The sequence below is a fragment of the Pan troglodytes genome, chromosome 19 (assembly GCF_028858775.2).
Source record: "Pan troglodytes isolate AG18354 chromosome 19, NHGRI_mPanTro3-v2.0_pri, whole genome shotgun sequence".
Classification (NCBI taxonomy): domain Eukaryota; kingdom Metazoa; phylum Chordata; class Mammalia; order Primates; family Hominidae; genus Pan; species Pan troglodytes.
Window position 1 is genome coordinate 21,807,121 of NC_072417.2, and position 25,398 is coordinate 21,832,518.

General features: G+C 55.9%; 1 protein-coding gene across 7 annotated transcripts in view; it reads left to right on the forward strand.

Moving 5' to 3' along the window:
* CRHR1 (corticotropin releasing hormone receptor 1) overlaps nt 1-22,852 on the forward strand; it is a 56,830-nt gene extending 33,978 nt beyond the window's left edge. For 3 of the 7 annotated variants that reach the window (XM_016930735.4, XM_016930738.4, XM_016930736.4), the window contains 10 exons: nt 2,964-3,049; nt 10,822-10,928; nt 11,701-11,821; nt 12,030-12,183; nt 12,493-12,553; nt 14,775-14,847; nt 15,089-15,174; nt 15,351-15,486; nt 15,644-15,685; nt 16,261-22,852. In XM_016930735.4, the coding sequence (XP_016786224.1) occupies nt 2,964-3,049; nt 10,822-10,928; nt 11,701-11,821; nt 12,030-12,183; nt 12,493-12,553; nt 14,775-14,847; nt 15,089-15,174; nt 15,351-15,486; nt 15,644-15,685; nt 16,261-16,401 (1,007 nt within the window). In that variant the 3' untranslated portion in view covers nt 16,402-22,852. Of the gene's footprint in view, nt 1-2,963; nt 3,050-10,821; nt 10,929-11,167; nt 11,255-11,700; nt 11,822-12,029; nt 12,184-12,492; nt 12,554-14,774; nt 14,848-15,088; nt 15,175-15,350; nt 15,487-15,643; nt 15,686-16,260 lie in introns of all 7 variants that reach the window. The other 4 variants (XM_054671351.2, XM_063798416.1, XM_016930740.4 and 1 more) reach the window with 3 other exon arrangements.
* The last annotated feature ends 2,546 nt before the right edge of the window (nt 22,853-25,398 follow it).

Here is a 25,398-nt window from a genome sequence, read left to right on the forward strand (position 1 = left end):
GGGCACACACTTCACTTGCTGGCCCTGCCTGAAGTGGCAGCCAGGAGTCCTAAGTTCTCATTCCAGCTGCATCTGCAGCTGGTTAAGTAGCCCTTGGCACAGACCTTCTGTGGGCCTCAGTTTCTACACCTGCAGAATGGGTGGGAGGATTGAGTGTGGTGCTCTCTAGGCTCCCCCGCGCTTCCCTCTGTGATCCCAGGAAAGGAGCTGGGGTGATGGTCTCTCGACATGGGGTCAGTCTGTGAGGGCAGGGCTGGAAGACCCCTTTCCAGGTGCCTCCAGCGCCAGATGAGGTGGAGCACGCCCGTGCAGTCAGTCACAAGTGGGTACCCAGAGCTGCACCTCATCATTAAGCACTAATTAATCCATTTACTGATGAGTTGCTGCCAGGACTTCTAGGCCTTCTCCCTAATGCCCTCCCTCCTGCTGCATCTGATCTTCAAAGGGATGGGAAGCATTTCCAAAAATATCCATTTTCCCGTGATTCTTCGGGAGGACTGCTCAGCTCAGCAATTAAAGACAAGGAGGTCGCATCCTCCCTGGCAACGGCTCCCTGCTTGTTGGGCCTGCTTTCTTTCGGATCACCTCCTTTCTCCCCATCAAAGCCTGCTCCCTCTGGGTGACCCAGCCTCTGATGGGACTCCTGACTCTCCCCCACATGTCAAGGGGGGCAAGGGTGTTGAGCAAAGGGGCTCCTCCCACAATATCCACCAGTACCCTTTGATGGGGACAAGGGACACGCTCTGAGTCTCACGTAAGGTTATATAAATACAGCTCCAAGACAATAATAATAAAAATAACAGCCAACATCACATGCCAGGTACAGTTCCAAGCACCTTGTGCATGTTAACTAAAAATACTCAACTCTTGATGTAGGAGCCGCTATTCAGATGCTCTCACTTACAGAGGAGGAAGCTGACAGGTTTCGGGATTTGCCCAAGGTCACACAGCTAGTGGAAGGTAGTGCCAGGATTTGACGCTAGGCTGTCTGGGTCCAGGGGCCACGCTCTTAGCACTACTCCATGCTGCCTCTTAACTCAAGAACCACCCCACCCCATCCCACCACCCCCGGGCCCCTTCCAGCCGGATCTCTGTCCCAAAGCCCCTATCCCTGGAGGTATTTCAGAGCAGCCTCTGGTCCCGGGACTTCCCAGCCATGGCAGAGACACTGGGTTCTCCTGGTTCCTCGTCTCACCCTCCCCTCAGACCTCCATGAAAACCCACTGGGTGAGCCTCAGCCCTCCGGTAACTCATCCCTCATTTGGCAATTGGAGAGAATCAGCAGCCTCTTCACCAACTCTGCCCAAGGGCCTGAGGCTCCCTGAGACTGCGGTCCACTGACATGGAAGAGCTTTAAAAATCCATTTAGCCGGATCTCCCACTGGCCAGCTGTAGCTGAGCAGCTCCTCAGCAGGGGGACCAGGGAGGGGAATGGAGGGGAGTAGAGCGAGAGAGGAGAGGCCACATCTACTTTTCAGCCCTGGAGGCCGGGACGGGCTCCCTATCATCACCTTCTTGTCCTGATGCTGCCAGCAGAGGCAGCTCCCAGGCTGGATGGTCCCTTGGGGATCAGCCAGTCCAGCCGCTCCTTTTATAAATGAGAAGGGGTCCCCAGAGGTCAGTCATGCAGCACGGCAGCAGCTCAGCTGGTCCCAGGGCCCCAGCCTCTAGATCCTCACAGGGTTCTGCCCCATGGGGCTCCAGACTCGAGGACTGGGACTCCGGCAGCTTTCCCAGCCCTCTTCCAGCCCCAAGGGCCACTGGGAGCCACAGGAAGGCCTACAGTGAGGGAGGCTCCAGGGGAGATACTCAGGGCTTCATTTCTCTGCCAGGCAGTTCTGCCTGAAGTCAGAGCCAGAATTAACTCAAGGAAGCATGTTTAGAGCTACTGATGCCAGAGCCGGGTACAGGGTGGGGTGGGGCGACCTCTGCCAGCAGAGAAGATGAGATGGAATTTAGAACTCACGCTGTCCCTTCCCAGCTAGGTTTTAGGACCCTGGAGCTCAAGCCTGGTAGGCACGAAGGAGGGTAAGGGGAACACGTTGGGCACCTCTGCCCATCCCAGGGCCCTAAAGCCAGGCATCAGTTCAGCTCCCAGGGCCCCTCCCCATCTCCTTAGAAGGTGACAGGTTCTGGGCCACAGTCCAGGCCGGTGGCTGCACAAACCTCCATATGTCCCTGGGCCACTCTCCGCCTTCTTCCTTGAGTGACATGGGCCAGGCTAGGAGCAGCTGTGACAGACCTGAGTGATGACATCTCCCCACACACGCCTGTCACCTGTCATTTTCTGTCCAAGAGACCTCCATCATGGATGTTCCCCCCACCCACAGACCACGACCTTCCAACACAGGCCCGCTATGGGGAAGTGCCACCATGGGACCTTCCCCAAGATCTGCCCCATGAACTCTGAGCCCCCATGTGCAGCACAGCCAGTGAGGACCTCCCACGGCAGCCTCTGTGAGATGGCTCTACCACAAGAAGCCCTGTCGTGCCACCTGCCACGCAAGCTGTCACCACATACCCTTCCACCGTGTCATGCCCAGCCTCGTGAAAATTGACTCATGAGGTCTCACCATTTTTTTGCTGTCTTGCAAGACCCCTGAAAAGGAGGTTTCTCAGAAGAGCACCTACCTGTCATCTGCCACCACATAATGACTTGCAAAGGAACAGCCCAGGGAGCTGGTCAAGCCTGTCCACGGGCCAGTCCTGTGGGCATGATCATGCCAGCTTGAGTGGGCAGAGCCGGGGGAGCCACCAACCCCTGCTGGAGGCCAATGGGCAGAAAGAGGCAGGAAGATGGGGGTGGTAAGGAAGCCCCTTTCCCCAGCTTCACTACACAACCCCCAGCCAGCAGGTGCCTGTACTGGCCATCTACAGATCCATCTACGCATCCATCTGGGCCAGGATGGTCAGGCAGGGGCCGGGGCTGCCCCGCCATCACTGCCTCTCTCTTCCTTTTCCAGACAATGGCTACCGGGAGTGCCTGGCCAATGGCAGCTGGGCCGCCCGCGTGAATTACTCCGAGTGCCAGGAGATCCTCAATGAGGAGGTGAGGCTGAGCCGAACAAGGCTGCCCATATGGAGGGGGGTCCAGGGTCCCCAGCAGAGTTTTGTGCCTGCTACTTGGAGTCAGGGAGCCAGAGGCTGATGTCAAGGCCCTGCTCTAGTGAAGCTGACTGGGGAGCTGGAGCTGTCAACTTGGAAATGGCCCATGAGCAGGCGCCCTCGAGGGCAGGCTGGACCAATGGGGCACTGGGCAGGCTCTGATGGTGATGAGATGGGTCCTTGTTCCTTCCTTCCTTCTCCCTGTGCTCATCGGGCAGCCGCTTGCACTGGGCATGGGACTGTCCTGGGGGTGCAAAGGGAGACCAGACTCAGTCACAGGAGTCCCACCCTTTTCCACCACACATGCCTGAGAGATACATCCAGTTCCAGCCACAGGGCTGTATGGGAACCAGGGACGGGATGGAGGTAGCAATGCAGTTTGAAAAAGCCCTTGGAAAGCCTTTTAAAATGTTAAATGTTTTTGAGCAGATATTGCTTACACAGAACTCAGAAGGTACAAATGGGAATACAATGTCCCCTCCCACCCCGTCCCCAGCCACTGGATTCCCTCCCAGAGGCAACCATTTTGCCAATTTCATAAGTGTCCTTCCAGAGACATTCTCCGTATACACGAGTAATTTTGTATACGTATTCTTTTTTGTTTTTACCTGAATGTTGCATGTTATACACACTGTCTACACCTTGCTTTTTTCATATAATCATCTATCTTAGAGATGGTTCCATATCAGTACATAAAGAGCATCTTCATTCTTTTTGCATTTGCATAATATCACAAAATGTACCATAATTTATTTAAACCAGTCTTTATTCTCAGTCTTTAGTTATTACAAACGGTGCTGCAATGAATAATCTTTGAAGGGTGATATTTGGCAGAGGCACAAATATATCTATCCTGGAGCTGCTGCTGCCCTTGGTCTCTCCCACCCTGTCTCCTTTTCCACCCGATGCTTTCTCCCTTGGTGCTGAGGAAGACGGGGGTCAAAGGGCAGAAGGGGGGACACCCCAGGCTGTCTGAGGGCCAGGGATTCTGATTGTGGAAGAGAGAGACTGACCTAAGCAGTCCCAAGAATCCCGTCGCCTAAAGATCAGAGCTGGAAGGGACTGTGGAGACTCTCCTTCCCATCTTGAGGTTCCCAGACTTGCCTGGTTATAAGAATCGTCCAGAGGCAGATCTCCTGAGGTCAGGAGTTCAAGACCAGCCTGTCCAACATGGTGAAACCCCATCTCTACTAAAAATACAAAATTAGCCGGATGTGGTGGGATTACACCTGTAATCCCAGCTACACGGGAGGCTGAGGCAGGAGAATCGCTTGAAACCAGGAGGTGGAGGTTGCAGTGAGCCGAGATTGTGCCATTGCACTCCAGCCTGGGCAAAAAGAGCGAAATTCCATTAAAAAAAAAAAGTGGGGCCAAGTGCGGTGGCTCACGCCTGTAATCCCAGCACTTTGGGAGGACGAGGCGGGCAGATCACGAGGTCAGGAGATCGAGACCATCCTGGCCAACATGGTGAAACCTCATCTCTGCTAAAAATACAAAAATTAGCTGAGCATGGTGGCGCATCCCTGTAATCGCAGCTACTCAGGAGGCTGAGGCAGGAGAATCACTTGAACCAGGGAGGCGGAGGTTGCAGTGAGCCCAGATCGCGCCACAGCACTCCAGCCTGGCGACAGAGCAAGACTCTGTCTCAAAAAAAAAAAAAAAAAATGGAATCTCCCAGAGCACTTGTCCAAATACAGGTCCCAGGGCCACACCCAACACCTAAGAAATCACACTGTCCAAGGAGGACCTGGGAATCTGTGTCTTTCATGAGTGCCCCAGGGGAGCCTTCTGATGGGGCAAAAGTGAGAAACTCTAATCTAGTGCAACCCGTTCACATTACAGATGGGGAGACTGGGGCCCAGAAAAGGGGAATGATTCACACAAGGTCACGTGGCTCTGGGACATTCCTTTTTTTTTTTTTTTTTTTGAGACAGAGTCTTCCTCTGTCGCCAGGCTGGAGTGCTGTGGCGCGATGTCGGCTCATTGCAACCTCCACCTCCCTGGTTCAAGTGATTCTCCTGCCTCAGCCTCCTGAGTAGCTGCGATTACAGGAATGCACCACCATGCTGGGCTAATTTTTGTATTTTTGGCAGTTAAGTCAGAGCCCGGAACCCAGGGCTTTGGAGCCCAGGCTCTGGAGCACAGGCTCTGCAGCCCAGGCTCTGCTTTGCCCACTGCCAGGTATCTGGCGTGAAACAAAGTTAACGGAGAAAGAATCATTTTCCTTCACCTGTAGCTCCCACCCCGGCCTGGCAAGCTTTGGTTAGCCCCACCCCTGGCTTCCTGGCCTCAAGTCACTGAGCTAAGGCGGGGCTCTGCTGTCTCCTTCCGGAAGCTGCAGCTAGGTCAATGCCTAGCTTAAAAGACTCATGAGTTCTTCCACGGTGCTGCTCTGGCAGGGCGAGGGGCTGCCTGGCATCTCAGATCCCACAGGCCAGACCTTTGGGTGGCACTCAAGGCTGGGGTGGGTTGGTCAGGCTCCCTGATGATCTGATCTGAGCAGGGAAAGCCCTCAGCTTGCTAAGCCCCCACACAGAGAGCCCACCTGGGAAGTCCTGGGATTGGGAGGAGGGCTCCTCCTGGACTGGGGGAAGGAGGTGGGGTTCCAGGTTAGGAGACTTAGTTGGGCCAGAGGAGATGGCCTTGGCCTTGGCTGGTGGGGTGGGAGTGGGCAAGACCGTTCAGGGATGTGGGGAGCCCGTAGCCTGGCACACAGTAGAGGAGGTGGGAGGAAAGGAAACAGGGCTGGTGCTCAGAAGAGCGGGTCAGTGCTGTCAGTGACTCAGGACCACACGCCATTGCAGAGAGGGATGGTGTCCAGGAGGCACAGCTAAGCCACGAGGTCAGGCTGCAGGCCGCACTGTCTGTCCCAGCTTCACGCCCTGCACTCAACCCTCCTGAGGGTCAGCGCGGGGTCTTCATGGTTCACCTGTCTCTCCTGCTCTAATGTAAGCCCCTTCTTTTCAGTTGGCTGATGGGGACACTCGGCAGCCCCCATTTTCCCCAGCACCCTTCAAAGGCCTAAGGGCAGTAGGTTAGCCACCCTCAGCCTGCCCTGCAACACCCACCCCTGCCAGGACAGGGGTCTCTCCCTCTGTCCACCAGCAGCGTTAGGACAAGGAAGAGGATCGGGAGCCTGGTTTCATCAGCCCCCTCTTTGCATTGCAGTGGGAATAGCACGGACCTTAGGGTTTGGGTTTCAACGGGAACCTGCTGCATGACCTTGAGGAGGCAACTTAACCTCACCAAGTTCCCAAAAATGGTGGCCAGGAATTCAGATCTCTGCCTTCTGGGGATGGAAGGGTGGTGTTGGCCTGTCTTGGCCTATGGGAGACGTTCCATTCACCTGCCGCCCCCTGTCTCTCATCTCCCCTGTGAGGTCAGGGGAGGTTGTAGTGTACACCTGGGGGAGTGACCGGCCCCACCCCCCAGCCCATCCGTGCCTGGCTCTGCCATCTCTTTCCTCTGCAGCCCCTGCTGGCCTGGTGCCTAGCACTCTGGGTAATCGATTAGTTTAATTAGTGAAAATGCCATTCCCTTCTGCCAGCCCCCAGCCTCGCCAGACCCCTCCCAGAACTGCAGAGGAAAGTATCCAATTAATTGAGTGGTAGGTTTCTCAGCTCTGGGCCTGGGCTAAGCCCTAATTAAGCTCCAGCGCCCTGGGGTATCGCAGATAATGGATTCGCAGAAGTCTGCCTGTGAAATGGGACTTGCGAGGGCACCTCGAGGCCAGGCACCCCAGGAGATCTGCCCGCAGCCAGCACCACCAGGGGACAGGCCCCCAACTGTTGCATGCATGGCTGGCCGGGGGATGGCACTGAGCCCCCAGCACCACCCCTACACCTGCTGCCTGTATCAGCACCCTCTCCTCCCCCCACCACCTCCCGCTACTACTGTTCACTCCCTTCCCCACTGTCCAACCTTCCCCCACCCGCCCCACACTTGCACACACTCTATCCCCTTTCCCCACGTTCTGCTGCGCACAGGAGCCTGGGCCTCAGGCACAGCCTGGGAGAGCACACCGTGGTGGGACATGAAACGGATTCTGGGGGTCTGGGTTTGTGGACCAAGGTTCACTGCTCACCGTGTGGGGAGAGGTGAGTGGTGGTTGGACCAGGGCTTCTGAACTGCAAAGGTGCTTTTTCCTAAAACCAAGCTCCGATTCCATGGGCCTGGCGTAGGACATACATTCCACTTTCCTCAAGATCTCTGCGTGCTCCTCTGTGTGCTGTTGCTGGGCCAGGGGCCACCCTTTGAGGATCGAGGGGCTGGAGTGAGTGCCCACTGCAGGGTAAGAGGAGTAGCTCTGGAAGCCTCGGTGGAGAGGACGTGCCAGAATGGAGTGGGCACCAGTGGGGAGCTTGGAAGGGAGGTCTCATTGCCACCAACCCAGAGAGGCATCAGGACGGATCTGGCACTGCAGCGCCTGGGACGAGGTGGTGTCCTGCAGAGAGTCCAGTCGGAGTCAGCCGGGCACAAATTGCTTATTCAATTCAGATCACTGAGGGTACAGCGGAGTGGCCTCTGCCAAGTACCACGCTGTGCCACCCTCCTTAGGGTGGGGTGCCTGCTGGTCTTAGGTCTCCAGACTGGATGGAGATGGAGTGCTGGTCAGGGCCCCAGGGGTAGCTCTGCCCATTTGTCCTTCGGACATCCCAGCTGCTTTGCTGTTATCGTGGCCGTCGGTCGGGGTGTCACTGGCTGTCCCTGGGGGTGCTGCTGACTCTCCTCTCCAGGTATCACTGGCCACCTCTCAGGGTGTTCCTGGGTGCCTCTTAAGGCCTTGCTGTCTCTCTAAATAATGCTGGCCAGAACTCTGGTTGTTATTGGAAATGTCACAGTGTCACTGGCTTCTGTCTGGGTGTCGCAGGATGTATTTGTCTCAGGGTATCAGCAGCCATCCCTCAGGCTGTCTCTCCAGCTGTCTTCTCAGGTTGCATGATGCTGATGTGGCCGATGAGAGACAGGGCTTGAACCCGGCCCAGGCCCGACTGCTCAGGGAGGCACACTGAGACTTTGTCCCCCGGGAATGGTTTGGCCTGATTCTCCCTCAGGCTCTTGGAGGAAAGCCCTCTTGGGCGCTATTGTCCCAGCAGGAGGTCCCCCTAGGCTCCTGGGCCCAAAGTGGCATGAGACCACCCCAGAGAGTGCCTCTGCTTTCAATTCCTGCTTGTCCCCCAAGAAATGTCGCAGGGGGCCGGACACGGTGGCTCACGCCTGTAATCCCAGCACTTTGGGAGGCTGAGACAGGTGGATTGCCTGAGCTCAGGAGTTCGAGACCAGCCTGGGCAACATGGCAAAACCCCATCTCTACCAAAAAATACAAAATATTAGCTGGGCATGGTGGTGCATGCCTGTGATCCCAGCTACTCAGGAGGCTGAGGCAGGAGAATCACTTGAACCCAGGAAGCAGAGGCTGCAGTGAGCTGAGATCCTGCCACTGCACCACTCCAGACTGGGCGACAGAGTGAGACTCCATCCCTCCCCCACCCAAAAAAAGAAATGTCCCTGGGAAACAGGGAAAAGAGGGATTTTAAAGCCAGGCAGACCCAGGTTCCAGATACCGGCTGTGTGGCGTGGCCAATTATTCAGTCTCTTCTACGGAAAGAACTGGGATGAGAGGAGCAGTCTCCAAGGGCAGCTGTGGGAAAGAAAAGCAGTAGCGTCTGCAGAGCTCCTGGCACAGTGCTCAGCATACAGCAGGTGCTTAACAGATAACTCCTCCCCACTCCAACCCCAAGGACCCGGTACGGCCTGACTCGGGAGTGAGGCAGGGGCCCTGGAAGGCAGCACTGAAGGGTCTCCCTGCACACTGCGCTCCTCCCGCCCAGCCTGGGCCTGTGAACAAGGCCGGGGTGTTGTGTCATGCTCGGCTCCACACATGTTGTCATTACCCAGGGGCTTCTCAGCATGGATTTGTGGAAAATTTAATAAAAGGATGTTAAATACCAGCTCCAGACAGCCTGTGATGTGTGCATATCTTCCAGAGCCTCTGGATTGGGGCATCTGCCGCCAGGCGCTCAGAGACCCTCCCCACTTGCACGGGTGATAGGTACCCTCTCCTCACTCCCCTCTCTGTCTCTCTCTCTCCTGCCTTCATTTACACCTCCCTGGATCCCAGTCCTTTGGAGGCTGGAGTTGCTAATGTAATTACCTGCCATGTTCCAGAAAGCCTCTGCCTGGAAACCAGCTCCAAGAACAGAGCTTCTGTAGCAGCCTCTGGAGAGGTTCCCCAATGAGGGTGCTCCTTCAGAAGGGCCTTGGTGGCCGGGCGGAACTGGGCATAGGGTCTTGGCTTCTCCTGGGATGCCTGGTGGATAGGGCTGGACTTGATCTCTGGTTTCAAGTGGGTTCTGTAATTCCAACAGGAAGGCCTATGGAGTAGCTCCTTGGTGGCCAGTAGCTCCTTGGTGGCTCTGAGAAGATGATGAGGGCCGTTGTGAGCTCACTGCTTCTCACCACTTGCATGTCACCCACCTTTGTGCCTCATGATCATTCAGCCCCACCCTAGAGCCTAGAAACGGGGAGGAAGGGAGGTGCTGCCAGGGACCCCTCCCTTCTCAAAGTCACCTGCTTTTCAACACCCGTCTTTCCTTCCTTCATTCACACACTGCTTTGGAGTTTGACTGCGTGTCAAGCTCTTGGTTTCTAGGCCCTGCTTCTCGGGACCTATAAAAGTGTGGATGGGGGCTGTGCTCTTGGGCAGGAGTCTGCAGAGAGCTGGGCATGGGGACTGACCAGTCCCCTATTATGGGCTGGGGACCTGTTTGCAGCCTTCGTATCTTGCCAATCTACATGTGCAGGCAAGAGGTGGTTTTGGAGTTGCGCGACCTCCAGCGCGTCAGCATAACCTCTGTGCTGTTTTCCTACAAAATAAAGCCCAGATGCCCTTCCGGCTCCCCCCACGGGGTTGCCCTGATGGTTTAAGACGATAACAGATATGAAAATCCTCTGTAAACAGGAAGGCTTCACCACTCTTGGAACTCAAGATTGCTGTAAAGAGGAGGGCAGTGACCTCCATCAGTATATTAAATTCATTAAGAAATAAACCCGGGGAATGTGTTACAGTCCTGGGAGAGGATCCTGCTCACTCTGCACAGATCCCCTTGGGCCAGGGATGGGGAAGGCCCCGGAAAGTGAGTTATGGAGCCTAAGGAGACTTTTCTGTGGTTTCTGCTGATTCTGTGGATGCCAGAGCCCAGCAGCTGCCCGGCCCCTCCTTGCTCACAGGAGCAGGCGGCATTGCAGCAGGAGGGATTTAGGGGTGGCTGAGAAGGTGGTGACTCAGTTCAGAAATGGGTGGAGAAGAGAAATCCCAGGAGTTTGGTGTCTCTGCAGCTGAGAGGTCCACCTGGTGTTCTGACTGGGTGGCAGCATGGGTAGATGCGAGTGTGAGGGTGCACCTGTGAGCCGGCCACATGTGCTTGTGCATGCAGGGGCGGGGGGTCCATGTGGAGCGGGGAATCCCACGTGATGTGGAGATTCAGTTCGACACAACACGGATCAGTGAACACAGCATGGGATTCAGGGACAAGCAGAGCCTCAAACTGGACGGTGTTGCTCTGCAGCGAGGCCTGACCCTCAGCAGATGCTCAGGAAGGGGGAGTGGCCCTTGAGATCATGACCCGCTCCATCCCAGCCACCCCTAGGCGATGTCCTCACAGAGCAGCTCCCATCCAGCAGAAGGCTCACCTCTGCCCCTCTCTCCTGCTCCAGAAAAAAAGCAAGGTGCACTACCATGTCGCAGTCATCATCAACTACCTGGGCCACTGTATCTCCCTGGTGGCCCTCCTGGTGGCCTTTGTCCTCTTTCTGCGGCTCAGGTGAGAAGACCCCAGCACTGCCTCCTCCTGTCCCCAGGCCCTAGAGCAGAAGCAGGGTGGAGAAGTGAGAGGAGCATCTCTAGGTTGGGGTGGGGGTTGCTGGGAGAGGGTGGCAGGGGCTGGCTTATCTGAGAGTCTCAGGTCTCTGGGAACCTCTGGCAGAGCCGCTCTGCCCTCTCCCCAGTAGCTGTTGGAATGGTGGGGAGGGACAATACTTGTCTTATGTCACCCATACCCAGGCCAGGCTGCACCCAATGGGGTGACCAGGCAGATGGAGCCCTGGAGGTGGGGGCTCCATGGAGTGGTGCCCCATTTCAGGTTCGAAGGTACCTGGGCCCCAGCACTACCGCCAAGGATGCAGGTGGCAGAGCCGGGGATGGGGATGGTTGGGATCAGGAGCCGAGCATCAGGGCTGGAGGCTGGCAGCAGGGCTGACCCCTGTGACTGTCCATCCTGGAATGGCAGGGAATAGAAGGCACCCCCAGGGGAAGCGGGCATCGCCAGGAATCCAGCTGCCCTGGTCCATGGAGCACAGGCTCCATGGAGTGCCAGGCTCTGCCTAGGGCTTATGTCTGGGTGGGCTGCAGGCAGGAAGGGCTCCATGGGGCATTAGGAGAGCCTGGCTGTCACCTCCCTGTGTGACTTGGCCAGTCAGCCCCACCCTGTGCCTCAGTTTCCTCATCTACACATCTGGGCTGGGGTGATGGAGGTGGCCTACCCCTCATCCTCTCTCTCCTATCGCTCCCATCATCCACCCGCCCTGCTGCACCAGGAGCATCCGGTGCCTGCGAAACATCATCCACTGGAACCTCATCTCCGCCTTCATCCTGCGCAACGCCACCTGGTTCGTGGTCCAGCTAACCATGAGCCCCGAGGTCCACCAGAGCAACGTGGTACGTCCTGGCAGGGGAGCGGGGAGCAGGTCAGGCCAAACCCAGGTCAGAGGAGGGGCCCAGGTGGGCCTGCCCTGCAGAGGAGGAGCCCACAGAACAGGAGTGGGATCCCAGGGTATGCCCTGTCCTGCCCTGGGGAGGCCCAGGCCCAGGGTTTGGTGCCTCCCCTCCCCCCCATCATCATCTCTGGTTGGGGGTGGGGTGGCAGGGCTGGTGCAGGTTGGTGACAGCCGCCTACAACTACTTCCATGTGACCAACTTCTTCTGGATGTTCGGCGAGGGCTGCTACCTGCACACAGCCATCGTGCTCACCTACTCCACCGACCGGCTGCGCAAATGGATGTTCATCTGCATTGGCTGGGGTGAGCTGGGCAGCCACCTCCGCAGCCTGGGCAGTGGCGGCCGCCGGGCTGCCCTCTCCTCCAGACTCAGGCCAGCAGGCTGGGGGGCCTGAGGGATGGAGGTCGGGTTGGGGCGGTAAGGTGTGCACGATAGCCCTCTGCTCCTCTTGGGGGTGGGCGGCAGTAGAAGCACCTTGAAGGAGGTGTGTGAGTTTGAGATCCACCCTGGGTAACCCCAGACCCCCTGGAGCCTGGGCTGCACTGGGGTTCTCCAGGCCCACATCCTCCAGCCCCCGCTGAGGGCTCTGTGACAGCCCATCTCTCCCCCAGGTGTGCCCTTCCCCATCATTGTGGCCTGGGCCATTGGGAAGCTGTACTACGACAATGAGAAGTAAGTCATCTCCTTTCCCTTCCTGACCCCAAGGTTTAGGCACCCAGCCCAGCTTGGTGACACTCCCCACGGGCATTGGCCATGCTGGCTTTTTCCCCTCAGGACCATGGTTTCTGCATCTATAAAGGGAGAGATCTGGGGGCTGGACTCATTCAGAGGGTCCCTGCCTGTGCTCTGCCTGGGTGGGGCTGGACAAGCAGGACCCAGCCTCCTTTATCTGTCTTGAGCTTACACAGGAAGCAGCCTGGAGCCAGACTGCCCAGGTTCAGAATTGTGGCTCCATCTTTAAATAGCTGTGTGACCTTGGACAGATTACTGCAGTGTGCCTCAGTTTCCTCATCTGTAAAATGGACATGCTACTGCCTCAAAGGGCTGTTGTGGGGTGATATGAGTCCATCTATATTAAGCATTTACAATAGTTCCTGGCACATAGAGTAAATGCTATATAAATGTGTTCTATTAATATTAAGACATCTTAATAAAAGAGTCCATGAATTTAATAGAAGTGGACCTAGATGATCTCAGAGGCTTCTTCCAGCTCTGAAGTTCTTTGGTTCCTTATGAAATGGACTCAGATGTTTCCAATCGTGCCTGGAAACTTGATTTCTGCTGCAGTGGAGCTCAACTTTGGCTCACATTAGAATCACCTGGAATGCTTGGAAAAGTACCAATGCCCAGGCTTCACCCTCAGAGAATCAGGTGTAATTGGTCTGGGGTGTGGCCTGGCACCCAGAATTCTTGAAAACTGCCCAGGTGATTCTAATGTGCAGCTCAGATTGAGAACCACTGAGAGAGAGCGGGGCAGAAAAGGTGGACATGGATGGCAGGGGAGCCCCAGGACCTTCTTTGCCAAACATGTGTTCCCGGGAACCTATCTGACTGACGGACCTGGCGTCCAAGTGGCCTCCACCACAGTGACAAGCCCTCTCCTCCCCCATGGAGGGGAGGGGGCCTGCACGGCTTCATTGGGCTGAAAGAGGAGCCTGGAAGATTATCTTGCGTGTTTATGAGGTTGACTCCCTCCTGACTCCCTCCTGACTCAGGCTGGCTGAGGCCTTGGGAAGCCGAGGCAGGCGGATCACTTGAGGTCAGGAGTTTGAGACCAGCCTGGCCAACATGGTGAAACCCCGTATCTACTAAAAAAAATATATATATATATACAAAAATTAGCTGGGTGTGGTGGTGCGCACCTGTAGTCCAGCTACTCGGGAAGGCTGAGGCAGGAGAATCTCTTGAACCCAGGAGGCAGAGGTTGCAGTGAGCCAAGATCGTGCCACTGCACTCCAGCCTGGGCAACAGAGTGAGACTCCATGAGTCTCAAAAAACAAAGCAAAACAAAAACTGTTTGGGCTAAAGGAGAAAGTGAGTCTGAGCGGCTCTGAAGCTCCACCTGGTGGTGAGAATTCAACACTGCAACAGAGAGGATCTGGGTGTGAGAAACCAGAAACGAACTTGCAGACCAGAGGCCTGAGGACTGGACCCGGCCCTCAGAAGCTGGGTGTGGCCAGCATGGTGTTTTCTGAAAACTCGATTTTGTAGCCAACCTTTAAAAAATCCAAAGGTTTCATTTACAAATCTCAATTTCTGGCTTATGAGATCTAGCCACTGGGGGTCTTCATACCCATGAGGACATAAGGGCTTCCAGTTTGTCTGGTCCCCACCCACTCCCCAGGCCTCCCTGGAGCTTGCTGGAGGGACACTCGGGAAAATGCAAAGCAATTACCTCCTGCAGCAGGTAGAACCTGTGCAAGTATTCCTCTCAAGGTTGTTCAGGCTGTGACTGGACAGATTCAGGCTGAGATTGCGAACTGCTGGGTGCCCACTGGGTGACAGGTGTGGTGCCACTCCCACCAGCAGCCCCCCAGAGGGCATGCTGGGCCTCAGCCACTGCCAGGGGACTGTGAGGAGGAGCCGAGGATGCAGCCTCGTGTTGGGCGCATGCCCGTTCCCAGCCACTCAGTCTTTCCCACTGTCTACCTCCTGCCCCGGTGCTTGCTTCCAACTTTGCATCTCATCACAGAGGATGCTGTCCGTTCTGCAGATGGGACAATTGAGGCATGGCAGTGGGATCAAGTGACTTGACCTTCTGCCAGGGTTGGAATTGGGACATCTACCTCTTGGCCTCCAGCCCCAGTCCTGTCCTGACCAAGCACTGTCCCTCCCCATGCCATCGAGGTGGACGCAGATGACCCTTCCTCCCCTTTCCTCTGTGGCCTTCTAGGTGCTGGTTTGGCAAAAGGCCTGGGGTGTACACCGACTACATCTACCAGGGCCCCATGATCCTGGTCCTGCTGGTAAGAACCTGGGTAGGGGCAGGAGACAGGGCCCAGTGGGGAGGGGCAATCAGTGCCAACCGTGGACAGAAAGGACCCCTCTACCTAGAGGTGGGGGCCACCCAAAGAGGGGGCATGGGTCAGAGATGTGCAGGTGCTCATGAGGAGGAGGGAGAACAGCAGGAGCACTGAGGCCAGAGCTGAGAAGCCTGGGTCCCCAGCCTCTTGCACACTCCGGCCCGCTGGTGTGCTCAAATTGCAGATCAATTTCATCTTCCTTTTCAACATCGTCCGCATCCTCATGACCAAGCTCCGGGCATCCACCACGTCTGAGACCATTCAGTACAGGTAACCGGGTACCACCTTCCTCAGGCCTCCCCCTGATGAAACCCCTGCTCCCCATGCCTCTCACGTGCCAGAGACCTGCCACTCCCTCCCCCGACCTGGCCCTCTTTGCCGAGCCAGCGGGCAGCCCGTCCTGGGGTGGGCTGTGACTCCGAGCCTCCCCACCCGCCCCACCCCAGGAAGGCTGTGAAAGCCACTCTGGTGCTGCTGCCCCTCCTGGGCATCACCTACATGCTGTTCTTCGTCAATCCCGGGGAGGATGAGGTCTCCCGGGTCGTCTTCATCTACTTCAACTCCTTCCTGGAATCCTTCCAGGTACAGCCCTGGAGGGACACATCAGCACCTCCTTGGGTGGGGATTCTGCCAAGCAGAGGCCTGGAGGGCAGGAGGCCAGGGAGAAGCAAGGGGCAGCCCAGAGGCTGGGTGGGCAACACCTGCAGCCGACCTTTGACGCCTCCTCTCTCCTCCCCAGGGCTTCTTTGTGTCTGTGTTCTACTGTTTCCTCAATAGTGAGGTGAGGACCCGGGGGCCCTGCAGCGGGGCTCAGGGCTGTGAGGCCTGTTGGGACTGGCGATTGTCTAGAGCCCTCTCCTCCCCTCCCAGGGCTGCCTCTCTCCCTCCCTGCTCCTAGGTCCCTAGGGGTATGCTGCTGGGAGCCCCAGGGTGGCCCCTCCCACCTGTCCACTCCCACAGTGACAGCCCCCTCCTTTGCTCTCAGAGGCCGCTGGCACCAGGCTGGAAGCCAGAGCTCCAGTATCTTTGATGAGCCTGTGAAAACCAGGAAGGGCTGAGCCCTGGGCAGGGGATACATGTGGGTTGAGGGCAGGGAGCCTTCATGGCAAAGGGCATATGGTGCCTTCGTGTGGGTTAGAAAAGGGTGCCCCTTCCCCAGGACATTTGAGAAACCTGTTCCGACAAATATGCAAAGCAGCCGTGTTAAGGCTGTGAGTGTCATCCCCTACTGAGGACTTCCATGTACTCAGCTGACCTGCACAGCCGCTTACCTGCACAGCTGCTCGTGGCGGCCCAGGGGAGGGAGGTGGTCCTGAGCCACAGGCTCAGATGTCGTGCTCCTCCCTGTGCCCACAGGTCCGTTCTGCCATCCGGAAGAGGTGGCACCGGTGGCAGGACAAGCACTCGATCCGTGCCCGAGTGGCCCGCGCCATGTCCATCCCCACCTCCCCAACCCGTGTCAGCTTTCACAGCATCAAGCAGTCCACAGCAGTCTGAGCTGGCAGGTCATGGAGCAGCCCCCAAAGAGCTGTGGCTGGGGGGATGACGGCCAGGCTCCCTGACCACCCTGCCTGTGGAGGCGACCTGTTAGGTCTCATGCCCACTCCCCCAGGAGCAGCTGGCACTGACAGCCTGGGGGGCGCCGCTCTCCCCCTGCAGCCGTGCAGGACTCTAGCTCACGAGTGGAAAGTCACCTACAGGACTGGGCCGGGCCCAGGGCCTCTGGCTTCCCTGCCCAATCCTCCCTGGAGAAGGGACATGGGAATGAATGGAAATGGGGTGCTGGACACCTACAGCAGCACGCATGTCCCTCCAAGGCTGTCTTCTCCCAGAGCACAAGAAGGCCAGCCCACTGGGGCCTGGGGCTGCCCTCGGCAACCGTGGGGAGGCCATTTGCTGCCCCGGGGCATCATGGGCAACTCGTGACAGCCTCTGACTCACCACGATGACGCCTCTGGACCTCGGTGATGCCTTCCGACACCACTGGGAACCAAGGGCCCTCGCTCAGGAACCCTGGAGACAGAAGTCAGGTGTCAACATCAGACGTGCGGCCACAGCACTAGAGTCACCCCCCCCAGGCCTCCAGAACCTCACTGGCACTGTGGCACTGCCACCAGCAATGCCCTGCCTTGCTGCCTTCACCCTGAACATTTACTACCCTGCAGGCCAGGCCAGCTTCCCCTCACTTAACCACCCCACACCAGTCACCTCCTGCTCCTTTTCCTCTTTTGTGAGAAGATGGGGGCTGGAGGGGTCAGAGTGGCCTGTGAGCAAGAGCCAGGGGTGTCCCCGTCCCAGCCTCTGGGGCAGAGCTTGTAGCCCTGGATAGCCTCTGGGGCAGGACCACTAGCTAAGCAAGCCAGGAGAAGACCCCTGCCCAAGTGGCTCTTGGGACAACGTGCTGCTTACACTCCAGGTGTGGACCGGCCGCAGCCCCCACTGACCTGCCCATGTCCAGAGGGACTGGACAGCCAGGGCAGGGCTTTGAGGGGCACTAGAAGATGAGGGTGTCGGCTGTGAGGCGGGTGGCTGGTATAAATAATATCTTTTCAACCAGCATTTGTGAAGGCCTAGACTCCACAGGGGGCTGGATGGAGAGGGTGTCTCACAGAGGTGGGGGCTGATTCCCAGCTTTCAGGGGCTGCTGTGTTGCTGAGAAATCTGACCCCACTCTCACCCCGGCAAGGATGGTGCCAGGAGAGCCCCTGAGGGCCGGGAGAGGGGTGAGGGCGGAGGGAGGGCTTCGAGGAACAGGTGGGTCCGGCCAGGGCCCCCTTAGTTAGGGACAGCTTGTTGTGAGGAGGTGAATTAGAGGGAGAGGAGGACCACGGTTAGGGATGCAGAGGAGGGACACCATGGGTCAGGGGAAGGAACAAGGAGACGGGAGTGTGTCCCAGCCCCAGGCAGGAGCTGAGCTGAGGGGTGGGAAGCAGAATTAGGATGCTGGGCCACTGGACAGGCTGTGAATGCAGCTGTCTCCACTAGGGCCGCCACAAGAAGCCATCCCTGAGACCCTGAGGCTTCTTGTGCAAACTCGAGGGAAGGGGAGTACAGAGAGGGCAACAGGGAGTGAAGCCAGGCAAGGAAGGCAGGGGAAAGGTGGGGGCTAGAGGGGGACACGGTAGCCTGTGAGCAAGAGACAGGTATGCCCCAGCCCTGGCCAGTGCCGCTCTGAGGTGGGTGGCACACTCAGGCTCCCCTGGCTTGCTGGCTTCAGTGCCCCCAACTCTGGGCCAGAGCTTGTATAGCCCTGGGTGGCCTCTGGGGCAGGACTGACACTCCAACACTGTTGTGGGCGCCTGGAGCTCCCTTCCGCTGGGGAAGCCCTCCCTCATCCCACCCAACAGGTGAGGGAGCTGGGGTATTTATCCACCATCTCCCATCAGCTGCGGGTTGAGGGCTGCTCCCAGGGGGACATGAACTCTTCTGCATTCCCACATCAGGCTACAGAGGGCCAGAGAGAGTTCTCCGGCACAGTGATGTGCAGGTGGGTGGAAGCCAGTGTGTGCTGCATTGGAGGGGCAGGGGGTGTGGGTGGAACACCAGAACTGGACACAGGGCCCCACTGCAGCCCGGGCCTTGTCTCTGGGTCTCTCTAACCAGGGAGGAGAGCCCCGTGGGTGGGACGTGTGTATACACATGTGCACTTGTGCCCCCAGGCGCACACAAGAGCTTGCAGTGTCAGGACACCAGGAACAGACAAAGGTGACACAGTGCCGAAAGGCCCGCAGCTCCTGCTGAGGGAGGGCACGTTTCGTTGGGGAGGGCCTGGGCCCGGGTGTAGCTAAGGATATCCTTGAAGGCCCTATGGGGTACTCTGCTCTGCCAATTCTCCAAGCTCTGTGCCCTGAAGTAGAGAGATGGGGTGGGGGACCCAGGGAGCACCGTGACAGAGGTAGGCTGGAGGCTTCCAGAGCAACGTGGGGGATATTGTGGGGAGTGGGAAGAAGCCCAGTAAAGGGTCCTGGCTGCCTGGAGAGACTAGAAGTGACCTGAGTCTCTAATGGCCACAACGGAGACAGCTTTCCCAACTCTGCCTCTCACCCAGTGAAGGTGGAGAAGTGAGAAGGCGAGGCTTTCCCGAGACAATGCCAGTGGGGATGGGATGAGGGTCGCACCGCAGGGGTGGAGGAGCCGAGAGGGTGGGGGTGAGGGGAAGACAGGGAAGGGACGGTACAGACCAGGAAGTGTGGATAAGCCCAGCCAGGCCGCACCCCGCTTTCCTGAGTGGGCTTCCTGGCTGCTCTCACTGCCAGGCACCTTCTGGGCACCTACTGTGTGCTCAGCACTGTGCTAGGTCTTGGGTGAGAGATGAGCAGCCACCCAGGGGGGACCCCAGGGACCCCAAAAAAAACACAAAGCTCAGAGCCTCTGGCTCTGGAAGGCCACCAAGAGGACAGCTCCAAGACAAGTCTGGGGGTCATCGGAGAAGCTGGAGGCGGAATCCCTGGGCAGGCAGATGGAGCCTGGGGCTCCCCTCCCATTGAGAGAATCTGAGGGCGGAGGGGCTGCTTCAGGGAACAGCCAGGAACATCTGAGCCTCAGAACCTGCAGCCCAGAGGCCCAGAGTTCTATCATCTCCCATGGCAGACATGCGCTCTGGGCTTCGTCGCAGAGAAGGCAGCCCTGAGACCAGGCATCTGGGCCATTCTGCTCAGGAATCAGCTTGGGGTGGCGAGGCCCTTGTGGGAGTGAGTGGGGTGTGATGAGCCGAAAAACACACATGCGACTACACAAAGTTGGGGGAGCCACTGGGGACCCTCCAAGCTGCAGTGGTGGGGGAAGGTCGCTGGAGGCCCTCCCAGACCCGGAAGACCTCATGCCTGGAAGAATTTCTCTCCACACCATGCCTAAAGGCTGCGGTCCCCTAATGCTACCCCCACCTGAGCCCATTTCTCCTTGACGTCCTCCTTCATGGGCACAGAACAGTAGTGGAGGAAAAGCCCCACTGTTTTTCCAGTTCAGGCCACCCCCTCCCCGTCCCTTAGTGTGACAGCACAGCCCCTGCCCAGAGGTCCTCAGCCTCCCCTCCAGGCCTCCTTCTCTAGCCCCCTGCTACTGACGGCTCAGCTCTCCCGGGACCAGGACTGGGTGGAGAGTCAGATGGGGAAAACCATGTGTTAGCAGATGAGGTGGGTTTGGAATCCATAGAATAATACCTTCATTGTGGGTATTGTAGATTACTTTGCCATCCACAAACATCCTTATAACATTTGTCTTTTTTTTTTTTTTTTTAATACGTGGGTAAATCTCTGTTCGGGGCTCTCAGCTCTGAAGGCTGTGAGACCCCTGATTTCCCACTTCACATCTCTATATTTCTGTGTGTGTGTCTTTATTTATTTATTTTTATTATACTTTAAGTTCTAGGGTAATCCTCAACTAGCCCACAGAGGTAGTAACCCACCTGTTTTGCAGCCAGGGAAACTGAGGCCTGGCAGCTCCCCTGAGATTGAAGGTCTGGTTCCAAGTCTAAGGCTTTTTTCACCCCTCAGTGAACTGAAGGGGCTTGGGTTCTGGGAGGCCAGAACCAATGAAGAGCTCTGTGGCAAGAGGGCAGCAAGGAGGCCTCAGGGTCTCCGTGATCTGGGACGTGCCCCACGTGAAGATGGGACTTCCCCAAAGATGGCCCCACCAGTGTCCAGCCGCCGAGCAATGAGAGTTCTGTGGATCCAGCATCTCCTTCCCCAGCTTCCTGACATCCTCCACCCCCCAACTCCTTAAAATGATGCTTAATTTCAAACAATGCAGCCGGGGCCACCATCAGCCACAGTGGGCCCCCCTACACCCCAGCCAAGGAGTGTGCTGCTGGCCTCCAGCCCAGGGGTACCTCAGAGCCAGCTCATCCAAACTGCCAACTGACTTCAAACTCAGCTGCCCACACTTGCTTCAAACCGAGGAGAATGCTTTCTACAATTTGCTAACAGCAACACTGATCATTATTGATTGTTTACCGGGCATCAGGTGCTGCTTAGCCCCTCACATGTTTATCTCATTGACTCTTTATACTGCCCTATGAGGCGGGGCTGTTATCCCCATTTAACAGATAAGGCAAATAAAACCCAGAGAGGTTAAGATACCTGCCTGATGGCACCCACGGATGGATGAAAAGCCAGGGAGGCCACACTAGGCCTCCGTGAAGCTTAACCCCTATGCAGTGGGAGTTCTTAGTAAGGCTGTCCTCCCAGCCCCACTGCCCCTTCCAATCCCCTCCCCAGGGAAATCCTTCCATCCCCAGTCTGTGGTCAAACAGCATTCAGAGATGAGCTAGCTGAAGGAATTGGAGCCTGCGGAGCGTGGGCCTCGGGCAGCCCACTCCCCAAATCTGGCCTCCAAGCCAGCTCCACCTGCCAGTCTCCCGTCCCCAGCCCCATCCCAGCTCTACCTCAGAGCATCACCTCCCACCCCTGCCCTCAGCTCACCAACACCTGCAGGTCCTGCTGGCAGACCAGGCTCAAGAGAGGCCTGGGCCATATATATTTATCAAAGCTCTCAGTGGCTTGGGAACACCAATGAGACTATTATTTGGAGATAAGGCCAGAGACCACCCTTGGCTGCCAGATAGCAGCCCTACCGGCTTCTGTCCCTCCAAGGGGTCCTTGACTGATCCCTGCTGCCCAGCCTCATTGCCCATAGGGCCAAGGCAGGTAGAGCAGAAGAAGGGGTGGTGGCCTCTTAGGTGCCTAAGGAGCCCAGGTTGGGGGCACGGCAGGCATCAGCTAGGGTGAGGGGGCATGGGGGCAGCAGCTGGTGGGCCTGCCTGGCTCATCCTCATCACAGGGGAAGGGGGAGGGAGTGGATGGCAATCCACTCTAGAACATGCAGCGGGGAAGCTGCTGGGCAGGGCAGCAAGGGCAGGTGAGGGGCCAGGTGAACTAGGCCCCTTCCCCACCCTTCCTGAGACCTGCTGCCTGGGGCCTGCTGGCCCTGCTGCCCTGTGTGTTGAAGATAAATGTTCCAGCTGCACCTAGGTCCTCAAGTAGAAGGCAGAGACACTACCCCAGCCTGCTCTGGGCAGCCACCCCGAGAGCCCAGGCCATAGCTGAGGGGGCAGTAGGGTGGGGGGAGGGAGGGGGAGTTGTGGGGAGCAAAGTCACAGATACAGGGGGTGCCCTCCAGGAAAGGAGTTGAATCTGGAGTGGGGGTGGGGAGGGTGGTGGGACTGAAGTCTTGGAACAGGATTTCAGCCTGGCAGTGGGCCATGGCCCCAAGGGGCATCAGCCACTCATGTGAGGGCACTGACCAGTGCTCCGAGTGGCCACCAGAGGAATGATTCCAGGGCTGATGGATGGGGGTGGGCACAGGGATGGGGGACCTGGGGAAGCAGTGATCAAACATACCCGCGAAAGCCTTCTGTGAGTGGGGTCCCAGGCAGAGTCTTGGAGGGAATGAGCCTTCTGCGAATTATCTAGGCCCTGGGCAACCAGTCCACGGGTAGATCTGGGAGAAGGGGCAGGAGCAAGCTCTGCTTGAGGTGTCTGTGCAGACCCCCAAATTGGGGCATGTGCTGGTGTGATGGAGTCCAGAAGAACTAAAATGAGACCTGTCCCGAGGAGAGAGCAGCTGGAGGGGACTGGAGTTGCTCCATTTCGTCTGGGCGCTGTGGCTCACACCTGTAATCCCAGCACTTTGGGAGGCCAAGGTGGGTGAATCACTTGAGGTCAGGAGTTCGAGACCAGCCTGGCCAACATGGTGAAACCCTGTCTCTCCTAAAAATACGAAAAATAGCTGGGCATGATGGTGGTGCATGCCTGTAATCCCAGCTACTCGGGAGGCTGAGGCAGGAGAATCACTTGAACCTGGGAGGTGGAGGTTGCAGTGAGCTGAGATTGTACCACTGCACTCCAGCCTGAGGGACAAGAGCGAAATTCCATCTCAAAAAAAAGTCCCATTTCAACCATGTTAGTGCACAATTCAGTGACTTTAAATACACAATGTCGTGCAACTGAAACCACTGAGATATAAAAAGTTCTGGAACTTCTTCATCACCCCAAATGGAAATCCCATACCCACCAGTCACTCCTCATTCTCTCCTCCCCCAGCCCCTGCCCGCCACGAATCTGCTCTCTGCCTCTGTAGATCTGCCTGTTTTGGCTGTTTCACGTAAGTGGAATTAATCGTACAATATGCGTCCTTTTGTGTCTGGCTTCTTCATTTAGCATAATGTGTTTCCACTTAGCATAATGTGTTTCGGCTTAGCATAATGTTTTCAAGGTCCATCCACATGGTAGCAGGTATCAAAACGTCATTCTTTCTTATGGCTGAATGCTATTCCCTTGTGTGGAGAGACCGCAGTTTCTCCATTCATCAGTGGATGGACATATGGGTTCTCTCCACCTATTCCAAGTTATCATGAATAGTCCTGCTATGAGCATGCATGTACACGCTTTTGTTTGAAGGCCTGATTTCAATTCTTTGGGATATATATCCGGGAGTATAAGTGCTGGGTCATATGGTAACTCTGTTTAACTTATCTAGGAACCACCAAGCTGTTTCCTGCAGCGGCTGCACAATTTTCCATTCCCACCAGCAGTGTATGAGGGTCCCAACTTCCCTATATCCTCGACAAAGCTTGTGATTGTCTGGGTTTTGTGACAAAGTGGGTGTGCTGGTTCTTGTTTTTTAAAAGATCCACGACTCCCTGCGTGGAGAACAGGGCCTGGAGTGAGGGTCTAGGTTGCCCATTCGTTGCTGGGGGGCCAGAAAGGGTTTTACTGTCACAGCCCTCCTGTGGCCTACAGGCGAGCCTCCCTCTCCTAACCACCCTCCTGCCAACCTCCCCTTTGAAATGGGAGCACTCGGAAGGGACAGCTGGCAGCCTCCTCCCCTGGGCTCTGCCTGCTTCTCCTCACACCGGCTGGTGGTTTGTTTGCCAGTCACTTGTATTTGTTCCTGAACATGTTTCTGACAGTTCACTTGTCATTGTAATTACTGTCGTAATCTAACTAAATGTTATATTACTGATGAATCAGAAGTGCACTAACAAGGAGAGATGTTTCTTTTTTTTTTTTTTTTTAAATTATACTTCAAGTTTTAGGGTACATGTGCACATTGTGCAGGTTAGTTACATATGTATACATGTGCCATGCTGGTGCGCTGCACCCACTAACTCGTCATCTAGCATTAGGTATATCTCCCAATGCTATCCCTCCCCCCTCCCCCCCCCACCACAGTCCCCAGAGTGTGATATTCCCCTTCCTGTGTCCATGTGATCTCATTGTTCAATTCCCACCTATGAGTGAGAATATGCAGTGTTTGGTTTTTTGTTCTTGCGATAGTTTACTGAGAATGATGGTTTCCAATTTCATCCATGTCCCTACAAAGGATATGAACTCATTATTTTTTATGGCTGCATAGTATTCCATGGTGTATATGTGCCACATTTTCTTAATCCAGTCTATCATTGTTGGACATTTGGGTTGGTTCCAAGTCTTTGCTATTGTGAATAATGCCCCAATAAACATACGTGTGCATGTGTCTTTATAGCAGCATGATTTATAGTCATTTGGGTATATACCCAGTAATGGGATGGCTGGGTCAAATGGTATTTCTAGTTCTAGATCCCTGAGGAATCGCCACACTGACTTCCACAATGGTTGAACTAGTTTACAGTCCCACCAACAGTGTAAAAGTGTTCCTATTTCTCCACATCCTCTCCAGCACCTGTTGTTTCCTGACTTTTTAATGATTGCCATTCTAACTGGTGTGAGATGATATCTCATAGTGGTTTTGATTTGCATTTCTCTGATGGCCAGTGATGATGAGCATTTTTTCATGTGTTTTTTGGCTGCATAAATGTCTTCTTTTGAGAAGTGTCTGTTCATGTCCTTCGCCCACTTTTTGATGGGGTTGTTTGTTTTTTTCTTGTAAATGTGTTTGAGTTCACTGTAGATTCTGGATATTAGCCCTTTGTCAGATGAGTAGGTTGCGAAAATTTTCTCCCATGTTGTAGGTTGCCTATTCACTCTGATGGTAGTTTCTTTTGCTGTGCAGAAGCTCTTTAGTTTAATTAGATCCCATTTGTCAATTTTGTCTTTTGTTGCCATTGCTTTTGGTGTTTTGGACATGAAAATTCAGTCTAATGCTTTGAAGGATACTTTACAAATGAGTCACCAAAAATATTGGCAAATTAGGTGTGGGTGAGATGAGTGTAAATAACTGGGTGGGAGAGAATTGTCAGAATCTCAGATGGGTTCCACTTGCTGACCACTTCACAGGGCCCTTTAAACTCACCCTCCACTTCAAAGAATCCACAGCTGATGTTGGAGATGATGTTTCCTCCCTGTGGATTTCCCAAGGAAAGCAGTGTGGGACTGCAAGAGATGGACCCGTAATAGAAGGAGAGGCCTTGACAGGCACGGTGGCTCACTCCTGTAATCCCAGCACTTTGGGGGACCAAGGTGGCCAGATCACCTGAGGCCAGGAGTTTGAGACCAGCCTGGCTAACATGGTGAAACCCCATGTCTACTAAAAATACAAAAATTAGCCAGGTATGGT